The sequence below is a fragment of the Corylus avellana genome, chromosome ca10 (genome assembly GCF_901000735.1).
Source record: "Corylus avellana chromosome ca10, CavTom2PMs-1.0".
In the NCBI taxonomy this organism is placed as follows: domain Eukaryota; kingdom Viridiplantae; phylum Streptophyta; class Magnoliopsida; order Fagales; family Betulaceae; genus Corylus; species Corylus avellana.
In genome coordinates this window covers 10,918,310-10,930,598 of record NC_081550.1, presented here as the reverse complement: position 1 = coordinate 10,930,598, position 12,289 = coordinate 10,918,310, and the positions used below count along the sequence as shown (strand labels likewise).

The 12,289-nt window shown below is 34.6% G+C and overlaps 1 protein-coding gene across 2 annotated transcripts in view; it reads left to right on the top strand.

The window, feature by feature from the left end:
* Window positions 1-6,750, top strand: part of LOC132163812 (probable U3 small nucleolar RNA-associated protein 11) — a 38,301-nt gene extending 31,551 nt beyond the window's left edge. The window contains exons 7-10 of one of the 2 annotated variants that reach the window (XM_059574187.1): window positions 927-1,010; window positions 5,552-5,651; window positions 5,722-5,830; window positions 6,471-6,750. In XM_059574187.1, the coding sequence (XP_059430170.1) occupies window positions 927-1,010; window positions 5,552-5,651; window positions 5,722-5,814 (277 nt within the window). In that variant the 3' untranslated portion in view covers window positions 5,815-5,830; window positions 6,471-6,750. Of the gene's footprint in view, window positions 1-926; window positions 1,011-5,551; window positions 5,652-5,721; window positions 5,831-5,921; window positions 6,025-6,470 lie in introns of those variants that run through there. The other variant, XM_059574184.1, reaches the window with a different exon arrangement.
* The last annotated feature ends 5,539 nt before the right edge of the window (window positions 6,751-12,289 follow it).

Here is a 12,289-nt window from a genome sequence, read left to right as displayed (position 1 = left end):
GTAAAACCAACAAATAAAGGCGCAATAACATGATAAAACCCAAAATAAAACCTCAATGAACCAAAAGTACAATCCATGCCTAAAAATATAAAATTATAGAAATACCCTTATAACATTAAATAAAACTAAATTAAAGTAAAATTTGTTGTTTGCTTCCTGCTTCAATATGGTTAAGGTCAAAGGGAATCAATGGACAATCGCTTCTACATTTTTTTTTTTTATAAGTAAAAAGATGTATTAAAGAGCACAAAGGGGCGCAACCCTAGTAGACAGGGAGTATACAAGAGAGCTAAAGCTACATTTTTCAGTGGGGCGCAACCCTGAAAAATCGCTTCTACATTTTTCAGTGGCTAAAGGTATTTTGTTCATGGTTTTCTCTTTAAAGTGTCTTGGACGATGCTAAGTTCTGTTGTTTAGCTCTTCTCTTGTAGGAGGGGAAATCTTGCAAACAGAAGTGTCATATTGCTTGGGAAGCAGTGCCTCAATGTTTCATGTGTAGTGTTTGGTTTGGAAGAAATAAGAGGGCATTTGAGGGGAACAAGCAATCCTCAGTAGAACTCAAAATTATTTGCTCATAGTGTTATGCTCTTGACCATCCATTGTCCATTCCTCCAGAATTTCCAGTTTTTTGGCTTGTATTTTAAACTCTCCTTTTGTTTTTCAAGTCAATTTTGTTCTTTTTTTCTCTTTCAAAGTGTTTCCTTTGTATATTACTAGACATTTGGGTTGCACACCCTTCATTTTGTTTTTGTGTTAGTTGAAAATTTTATTTTTTAAGAAAAAAGAATGGAAATTTATCTCGTTATCATTGCACTTGTTCTCCCTTCCCCCCCTCAATTGTGATTTACAATATCTTGTCCAATCCTGCCTCTTCAATTTGAAGTTATAATGAATTCATTGGATCTGTTGTTTCCTATCTCTTGCAGGGAGGAGGCTAAAGAAATACAGTTTCTCTCTTTGAAAAGCGAAATGGTGCCTACTTCTAATGATGTTTCCAGTGATATTAAAAGGTATAGAAAAAATGCTTGATGTTGCTTTGGAGATGCTCCAACCTTAAGTTATTTTCAGACACACACACACACACACAATGCACACTTTGTAGATGGTAGCTTTTGCATTTGCTCTCATCTGCTCTAATATCCTAGATCCAAACAAACTGTTCTAAGTTTTTGATGCAGCAAGGAGAACATAGATCTAGAATAGATTTGACATGAACCAGCCAAAGATGCCATCATTCAAGCGACTTAACGCTTACAAAAGGGTTTAAGAAGAAATCCAACAATAAACAAGTTTTTTTGTTATTAAGTAATCTAGATATCATTAAAAGTATAAGGCGCCCTCAGGTTAGGGGCACAAGAAATATACATGAGAAACCCAAAAAAAAAAAAAGTTGTCCAAAGATACAAAGTATAGAAGAATAAAGACTTAATCTCCTCTAAAGTCCTCTCATAGTCTTCAAAACTTCTGTTATTTCATTTCCTCCATAAACACCACAAAAGGCATGGAGGCACCATCTTTTACACAACGACACTTCAAGTGTTACCAACAGTCCACTAACACGCATATAAGTTGATTACTTGTCTAAGCATAGGACAACCCAAATTAACTAAAGAAAACATCTCATAAGGCACCGACAATCTCACAATGGAGAAGAAGATGGTCCACAAACTTTTCATTCTTTTTACACATATAACACCTATCAATCATGATGACATAGTGTTTCCTTAGATTGTCCATGGTAAGGATCTTTCCTAGGGCTGCCAAACATGCAAAGAAGGCTGCCCTTAAAGGAACTTTAGTTTGTCAAACACTCTTCCAAGGGAAACGACAACATCACTCCATTTGAGTACAACACTTTGAAGAACGAGGTGAAGACATCCACCTCCTAGTCATGAGACACTCTAGCAAAGCTTACATTCTACTGATTGGAGCCGCTCAAAAGCTCCAAGTGAGCCGCAATAAAAGCATCATTCACACAAGCAATGCTAAATAAATCTAGAAAGGCTTCTTGAAGGGCCATTTACCCACAACACATCATGCCAGAAACTAACCTTGGAACCATTTCCAATCTTAAATATGGTATGGCTAGAGAACTTTCCCCAACCCCTCATAACGTTCTTCCATAAATCCACATATACGTCCCAAGAGGCTCATTAGAACACCAATCACCCTACAAACTACCAAATTTAGAGTCCACAATTCTTTACCGAGCCTCTCTCTCATGCTCATAGCAGCATAGCCATTTTCCTAAGAGAGCACAATTGAGCACTGACAAGTTTTGGACCCCCTAACCCTCATTTGGAGAACAAACCTAGGACAAACTTACCAAGTGTTATTTGAACTCTTCGCCTAGCCCACCCCATAAGAAATCATGTTGAAGTTGGGTTGGTACTCGAAGGGTTCCTCGTCATAAATAAAAAAATAATAATAATAAAAAATAAATAAATAAATAAATAAAAAAAAAAAAAAAAAAGGAAATCATGTTGAAGCTTCTTAGAGCATGTTCGGGATTGTATTGGGAAATTGAGCTTTTAAAGCTAAAAACAACCTCTGCCGCCTTCTTGCAACCTGACCCACCAACGTCACCCTCTGTACCAGACGTAGCCATCAACATCTTACTTCCTTCTTGCCAATCTATGACACCCTCACTCCCAACTTCAATATCGGCTTTCTCTGGGTCCGAAACCATCTTTTCCGTTGACATCTCAACCTTCCGAATAATATCGGCGATTTGGCTCGTCACCTCTTCTTGGTTTGCGTATGTGGATTGAGGTCTACGGTTGTAGACAGAATCCACGTTCTGCGCCTGCCTATTACTGAAGTTATTTGGGTTTTGGAATTCGATAACTTATTTACCCTTATCCCTCCGCAAGCCCACTTCCACCGACTCCAACCCAATATTGTTTCTTGCCGAGGCCCCCTCTTTTATTGGGCCTACGATTGGGCCCTCGATTGATCCATCTAGATAATTCTCTTCCCTCATGTAGCCCATATCCTGTAGCCCCATCCACTTTTCTGCTTCCTTTTTAATTGATGTCAAAATTGTCTTCAATTTTTCCAGCTGGAATTTTCCTTCTATAACACGCATATGCATAATACCTGCTCCTACGTTATCTGCTTGATCTCTGGCTGAGCAGCGCGTTTCCTTCCTTTTAGAGTTCTTCATTAATAGTGATTGATTGCTGGAATTTCCCATCTTGCCTTTGCTCCCGACATCTTTTTCCCTATCCTACCCCTGCCCTAACAGAGCCACCGCATACGTTTCACCCTGCTCCACCAGTTGTGTCACCACCATACTGGTATTGTGCTTCTTCCCATCTATCCTCCCCCCATCCTCTTATCTTCTCAAAATATGCCTCTAACCGACTCAGCTGTGTTAAACAACTAGCCCATCCTCTCCCATCTCTGCCCTCCGGTATAACCGCAGAAGTATGACGACCATCGTCCCTATAATTGGACAACTCCACAAACCTGCCATAATTATTGCTGCGCTGTTGTACAATATGCACGGTAGCACCCTCATGGAAAGTCCGATAGAACTCTCGTGCATCCCCACCCTGCTGCAATGCCTCCATAGATTTCCTAAACCAATTGATACTCGCTCTTCCTAGAAACACGGCTCTGAACAGTCCCCTACTTCTCTCTGCCAATACACTGCCACCCACACGAAACTCTGAACGAATCTCAAAAGCTTTGGCTTCCACATTGAAAAAACCCAGGTAACCCATTGCACCTTTCAACGTTGATGAGAACCAAACAGAATTGTAATGATCACTATTACAGTACTATCACACTCGCCGTCACTATGCTCATGCGCCGAGGGGAGGTGAGAGCGTTTTCATTTTTGAATTCATCCCCCAAATCTTATTCTACTATCAAGGCATTCATTGGCAATAAGAACTGGATCTAGGATCTGCTTTCCTAGAATGAAAGCATTTTGCGACTTAAATAATCTTCTCCAACACCATCTGTAGCCTGTTTGCTAAAATCTTAGCAATAGTTTGTAAATGCCACTTACAGGACTAATTGGGCGAAAGTTTTGGGATCAATAACCCTTGGAATCTTTGTAAATGCCACTCACGAAAGACAGTTATAATGTCTTCTTTTAATACATTCCAATAAGCTGGGAACAATGCCATAGAGTAACCACCATGAAGGCCAGGCACCTTGTCACCATTCATGCCACATGCTCGTCACATGACCTTTTCAAAATAAAAAACTTTATAGTATAAAGCATAACATAATAATAAAAGAATGATCTTGAAATAGCTAATGGCCTGGATAAAATACGCAAGGGGGCTTCTTTGCTTTTTTGGGCTTAGTTGCCCCTGCATCAGTTTTCTTGATGTTTTATGCTTATATTAAAAAAAAAGGTTCTCTTGACGTTTTATGCTGAAGTTTAAGAAGATATTTTTGCTTCAAAGCAATAAAATTACTTTTCTATTAACAGGTGCTGATTTCCTTTTTTCAGGATACAGTAAACGGGCAAATTATTTTAAGTTTAATCCTATTATTAAAAAACTAATGTCATATTTGATAGTTAAAACATGGTGATGGTGGCAAGTGTGACATCATTGCATTGGAAGAAACTTAGGGTGCCGCTAGTATGATGTTGGTGGTAGCACTTATGGTAGTGGTAGGCTGTATCAATGTGGTTGTGACAGTATGGTGGTTGTGATTATGGTGATGACACTGGTGTTGACCATGCATCCCATGCATTGGTGTTGTAGTAACTCTTATAGTGACAACTATAATAGGGGTGGTGGCGGTGAAGGCATTGATGGTGTTGGTAACAGCAATAGTGGTGGGATTGGTGCCGTAGTGTTGATGAAAGAATGGGGGTGAGGTGGTGGTGGTGAAGGTTTGATGTTGGTTGGTGCGTCAATTGTGGAGGGATTGACCAGTAGTGTTGGTGGAAGAAGTGTGGTGATTATCATTTATTGATGGTGGTGGTGAAGGGGCATATAATTCTTGAGTAAATCTAAAAACTCAACTCTTATGCAACTCAACTGATGCAGGATGCCTTTAAACCATTGGATTTATGGGCACTTTTTTAATAAAGATTGATCTAATAATTTATGAGTGCTCCACAACAGCCTAGTTGTATAGGAGTTGTACAAGAGTTGAGTTTGTAGCATTGTTCATAATTATTTTTATTTGTTTATTTGTTTTTTGACCTACTCTCTGAGCAGAGATGCATGCTTTACAGGTGGTGGGTCAGTCTAAGTGTCGGGAAAATTGTAGCGAAGGAAAAGCACATTTACTAAATGCATTTGTTTCTATTTGTTGGCATTTTATTAAAACAAAACATAAGATGTTAATGCGATCACCCTAGTGCTAACTTGTCATTTAATGCAAGTAAAAATTACATATTGTTATTTAAAATCTTGCATATCAAAGTATCATATGATTTAATGTGCGGAATGCTTCTTAATCTTGTGGTTTCTTTTTCTTCTCAACTTTGTTTCACTTATTATTGTTGTTGTTGTTAGCATTATTTTTAGGACGCAGTTGTTTGTTAGTGACATATTCTTTTGTATTCCATGTACAGGAAAACAGCTGCTTCCTATAGAGAACTAGACGCTAGGAGGAATAGAGTCAGTCAGTTGGAGAAACTCTATATGGATATGGCGTTGCAGAAGGAATTACAGGTATAGACATCTTAAACTCCTTGCTTTTAATTGTCTGTTTTGGAAATAAACACATACCATTTATAAACAGAAAAAGGGTCGGAAGCGAAAATTACGTGAAGATGAGATTGTTTCTCCCACCTCTAAAGCAGTATACAAGTGGCGGCCAGAACGAAAGCGTTGAAAAGGTCTTTTTGATGGTAAGCCTCTGTCCGTGTCTTGATATCTTACTTCTATCCCAAATTAGTTGTTATTTCTACTTTATTAAGTGTATTAATTTGATATTTCCAGGAATACTGCTGTAGTTGGCTACTGAGACTTGAATTTTGTAACAGTAAACGGAAATCTTAAGTTGCATTGCTATCATGAGAACATGTAGTGATTTTTGACCATATCTTTGATTTGTCTTCTCATGGCTGATGAAACCTCTTTATTTAATTACTGGATGCGTCAATTAGTGACATCCACGCAAAGATTTCTTGGAGAACATGTAGGTTTAGCTGGATAAAGTGTCAAATTCCGCAAGCTTTTTGTTCATACTAAAAGTGAGAATATCTTGACAGAGGACTACCCAAACACTTGCTAGAACTTGCTTAATATCCAACACATTATTGAGTTCAATGATTCACAAGGAAGTTGAGACACCCCAATTTGTTTGAGTTTTTCTTGTGCTGAGCATCGGCGTCAGCCATACAAGGGATGTATGTTGGCACGATTTTCTATTTGTCATAACAAAATAAGATTATCGCCACGGCTGCATAGATGATTAATGTGATCTTAACAAGTTTTAGATACAAATAACTAAAGAGGCTTAACTCATCTTATGATTCTTGATTGTAGGTACTAAAAGAGGATACAATTTATCCACGCATGCCAAGGCTTTGCATTTTCTATTGTCTATTTCCTTATATAGCTAACATAGGCCTTGTTCTTTTCACTGGGTTAGTGTCTTTTCTTCGTGGGTTTTCATGAGTTTCTCTTTATCAACCCCATCAATCTCTGCTTCGTTTATCCTCTTATAATTTTCAAGTTGTCAATGTAAAGAATGGCGTTCCAAAGTGATGCAGCGTAAGATAGTGGTAAACAAGAAAATAGCAAGTAAAAGGGATAAATATTCTTAAGATTGTAAGATTATTACAAGAATCAAAGAAATCTTCTCAAAACAATAGAGGTTATCTATGATTTAAGGGAAAATAATGAAGAAACTTAACTATGAGTATTCTTATGAAAAAATCAAATAAATAATCAAAATTGCATTCTCAAGGCTCTAAGCATCTATTTATAGTCCTGAGATTCTTAGTCCTAAAACAATGAAATAAAGTCAATTTAGAAAGTCTACGAAAGACAGCTAAATCAAATAAAAGACTAACAAAGAAATCTAATTCAAATAAAGACCAAAAGATAAGATAGAATAAAAGATTAACAAAGAAACTTAATAAAAGACTGAAAGATAAGATAGACCGTCTTAATCTACATCTGTGGAAAATTAAAATAAGTGCCCCGTGTGTGCTCGATTGCAGACACACGGGTGATCAATCACAGTACTAGAGTGCTCAATCGTGTGCTCGAACGCAGTCACAGGGAGAAATCAATCATAGTACCAGGGACGAGCATCGCAATACTAGGGGCTGGACGCTCAATCGCAGTCAGTGTGCGATTGATCGCAGTTCTAGAGACCCCTACTGCAGTGTGAGTCTGGGATCGCGTCACCATCTTTCGAGGAGTCTTCACACTACCATTTGTTCGGGTCTTCTTCATATACTTCCAAGCATTTTGGTCTTCATCAAAGTTATGTCACTCATTTTTTTAAATTTTTTTTTAAAAAAATATTATTATTATTATTTTTTCTTATGTTTAAATTCTTATGAGAGGTCGAGCACTGTTTCCACAAAGAAGTTTGTCTTTCAAAACATTTGCCATACACCACCACCCCAGTTATTCCGCATCACTATTAGTTTTTTTTATTTTGGTATTGTAAACGAGACATCGGGTTTGTTTGTGCGTGCAATTTTTTTTTAATTGTTTTGATAAAAATAAATAAAAAATAAAGATGTTTGGAAAAGTGAATTAAATCGAATAAAATTTGGGTGATAGTTATTTTTTAGATATTAATAAATAATTAAAAAAAAAAGGGATAAAAAATTCAACAAGTCAGAAAAGTGGTCTAGCAACCTAGGGAACTTGCATTTTCGTACAATGCTTTGTGGTCGGAAAAATGGTAGGGGTGTCAATGCAGGCAGTTAAAAATCGTCCGCTAACCGCTATAACTGATAACCGCTAACCACCTAACCGCTATACCCGCCTAGCGGTTAGCGGTTATTGGGTTTACTAACCGTAACCGCTAACCGCCTTTTTATATAATATATTTTTATAATTATAATTATAAAAATATTTATACATATAACATAATCACTTGATCATTAAATCACAATTTTTTTAAAAAAATAATTAAATCACAATTTGAATATTAATATATTATCACTATAATTTATATGATTATATCACATGAGATTGATTATTAAATCATTTGATTATATAATAACAAATTATACATATATAATATGACATAACTCATAAGTATACCAATTCATACTAATACAACAATTAAGTATCTAGAGACTTAGTTCAAATGTATGTTATAAACTTATAAGTCTATATATATTATAAATTATAATTATACATATATGCATATGAATAATATAAATGTATAAGATCAATACTTAATCATATGATTCAGTGACAATTAAAATACTTTATTCAAGTTAATCATATTATTAATGTATAATGATAATGTAATTCGTATAATATCAAATTAACTAATTGGCATTAGATTCAATAATGTGTTACTTATAACCATAATTGAAATATTAATGTATTATTATTCTAATTTATATGATTATATAATAACAAATTATACATATATAATATGACATAAGTCATAAGTATACAAATTCATACTAATACAACAATTAAGTACCTAAAGACTTAGTTCCAATGTATGTTATAAACTTATAATTCTATATATATTATAAATTATAATTATACATATATGCATATGAATAATATCAATGTATAATATCATTACTTAATCATATAATTTAATGACAATTCAAATACTTTATTCAAGTGAATCATATTATTAATGTACAATAATAATGTGATTCGTATAATATCAAATTAAGTAATTGACATTAGTTTAAACAATGTGTTACTTATAAACACAATTGAAGTATTAATGTATTATCATTCTAATTTTAGTAATATTACCACTATAATTGATATGATTATATCACATGATAAATTGATCATTAAATCATATGATTATATAATAATAAATAATACATATAATCATATATAATATGACATATAATCATATATATCATATGTTTTATTTGAACTTCTTTTATATGTTGTGTTGAACTTTTTTTATTTTTTTATTTTTATATGTTGTGACAGTTATGTTGATTTATATATATTGTGTATATTTTTTTTTTTAAAAGTTAACCAGTTATGATTTAATATTTAAGGAATTTGTTTTTAAAGTACAAGTAAATGTAAATTTGGGTTCAAATATTTTTTATTTTCAAAATATGAGCTCTTTTTATAGTAATTGGGCCTAAGAAGACACTAGAAATACAAAAAACAAATGATGGTAAAAAATGCTAAAGTAAAAAAATAAAAAAAATAAAAAATAAAAAATTAAAGAAGGCCCAAAAAAAGCCCAAAAAGCCTAATTTTGAAAAAGCTGTTAGCGGGCGATTACTTATTTCACTAACCGCTAACCGGCGGTTAATGAAATCTACTAACCGCTAAGGCGGTTACAGTTAGCGGTTATTGTTTACTCAACTAGGTTTAGTTCAATAAGTTTTACTTTGTTTTGTTGGGATACAAGAGGGTTTTCTTACAATAGGGGTTAGTGGGTTAATGTTCTATAGTTTGAGATATATACCAACTTGAAGTGTTCATAAGCTTGAACGAAAGAAACTTTATAGGATTTGCTTAGAATGTGTCATGTGTGTAAAGTAAGACATTTCATATCATCTTTATAGGAAAAACTTTCTTGAACATTTGTGAACCTCATTTCATGTTATTAGTAATTAACTTTCATGAGAAGAATGAAGCCATGTTAGCATAATTATCAAGTCCATGCTTCTAAATTGCATAATATATTCCTTTTGGTTATAACCTAATTGCCATGCAATAACATTTTTGGTTAGCATTTTTTGAGGGTTCGTTTAAGTTTGCGATTTCAAAATAAAGATCTTAAAAAGTGCGATTTGAAAACATGATTTTTAAAAACACAGTTAATCGTTTGGCAAAATCGTGGGTTTGACCTTTAAAATTGCAGTTTAGCCTTTAAAAACTGTGCATTTTCAAAAAAACAACTTTTTACCTACAATTTGAAAATGCAGATTTTCTGCACTTTCAAATCACAATTTTTTAAAATACATTCCCAATTAATTCATTTTCTACGATTTGGTTTAAATTTTTTTTTTTTTTTTTTTTTTTTTGTTAATAATGAAATCACAATGTCAAACGCACCCTAAGTCTATTAAAGTTCATGAGGCATCCTAGCCCAAGGATCTGACAAGTATAATAACAACAACATAACATATTGTCAATCATGAAGAGTTTGGTAGGGTTACTGGCAATTGTCCAAATTAAGCTAAGTTGTAGAAATTGCCCATTTCTAGCATAATCAGAGTAAATGCATATAAAAGTGAAATTAATAAACCCAAGGTATCTAAAAATCATAAAATACGCATATATTATCATCAAGCATAGACATAGGGCAATTTATCAAAATGCAGATATTCTAGTCAAACCTAAATTATGCAAACTGGACCTTCGCTTATCTTAGATAACCTGATGTGGCGAACATGCCACTAACCTCTTTTCAGAAAGGGGTTCCCTCAAATTAGATAACCCACAAGCCATAATATCTACGTAAGTCTAAGGATTTCGTAAGTAAATCTAACAGTTGAGTATGAAATGAGCCAGTATTTATGAACCAAAATAAATGTGTATTTTTTTTTTTTTAACATGTCCGCACAAGAGGGGGAGGGGGATTCGAACTAGTGACCTTCGCTTCATTAGGTATGGTCCCAGCCGATTGAACTACCTCTTGGGGACAAGGTGTTGTCTTTGTTATTACACCATAAAAGTATAGTTTCATTTTGATAATAAGTAGGTGTAATCCCAGAGGTAATCATCTATAATTTTAATGTGGAAAAAACTACTGCTTTAATAGGTCGTAAATATCATGTATGGTCTACCCGAGATATTACTCATTCTCAGCAGGGTTGGTGCTGTTCCGAAGGACCTGTAATACAATGTCGGTGCCCTAGCCATTGTATGCTACCATTCAAAACTAGCAGCCCGAACAAGTCCAATCTCGGGTGGCTCCCGCTACCAATAATGTACGTCTTGTAGTGACCTGCAAATCAAACATGGTTGTTCCGGTCATAAAACAACCATTAGATCCAAAGCTCATATATAACACACACATATTTGATCATAGAATTAAGTATATATAGTAAGCCCATGGTGATTATACCGCACATACCGGTATGCCATGTCATACGATGAATCTCATTATTCAATTATTAAGCCAGTTACCAAATTGCATAAAAGGAAAATATGCTCATAACACACGCGTGCTCAGTCAGCAAACATATTGCACGTTTAAGGAAACTAGTTATAAGTAGTTACTTACCTCGTACACTCACTCGAGTCCTTCGACACTTCGAATTTCTGCTATAATGAAACATGATTTATCGTTATACGCAGTAGTAGAGGATTTACTCGAGACACGTAAGTCCTAATCGAGAACAACTAGCTAAAAGATCACAAAACCCTAATTCTATACATTCTGGACACTGGTCGAGCATTCTGTCAAACAAGCGAACATTCGAGCTCGGTGGCGAACGTTCAGCCAAAATAGAGAGAACATTCGATCAGAGGCCGAAATGTATCCTTAGGCTTCGATCCTCAAATCACCACGTTACAAAGTACATCTTAGGCTCCAAATAAGTGCATGCAAGCATAGTAAAACATGATATTATGAAAACTAAAGAAAACAATTAGTGTTTCAAAAACATTTGAAAACCCTTTTTCCTTCCAAGGAGAGATGATACACATGCCCAACATGCCTAAACCCTAAACCCTTTAATAAGTAATTATTTACCTATGCAAATTCATCATAAATTTGTGGCTTTAACACGCAAAAAAAGAGTTAGTAAATATCCCAATACTTGAGCAACACAAGTATAAATGTATATCAGACTTCGCGCTAGTAAAGCGTGGTGAGTCTCATATTCAAACAACTACAACTAGTACTCTACAACAAGAATAACATGAAAGCTAGGTAAATAGACAAGAGTTTACCTTGAAGATGACAAACCACCCCAAAACCTTCTTCTTCTCTCTAAAAAATCTTATCTTAGTCTAGAGTTAGTATTTTTGGTGTAAGGGTTGGTTTAGGGCAAAGGGGAGAGTATTTATAGGAGTACGAGCGTGCGGACGTCAGGAAATGTGGAGAATAGTTAAATAAAAATATAATATTAATATTTAAATATAAAAAATAAAATAAAATAAAAAATAATAAAGCCTTAAGCTTCAAAATATATCGAGCCAATATTGGTTAGAATACTTTAAAA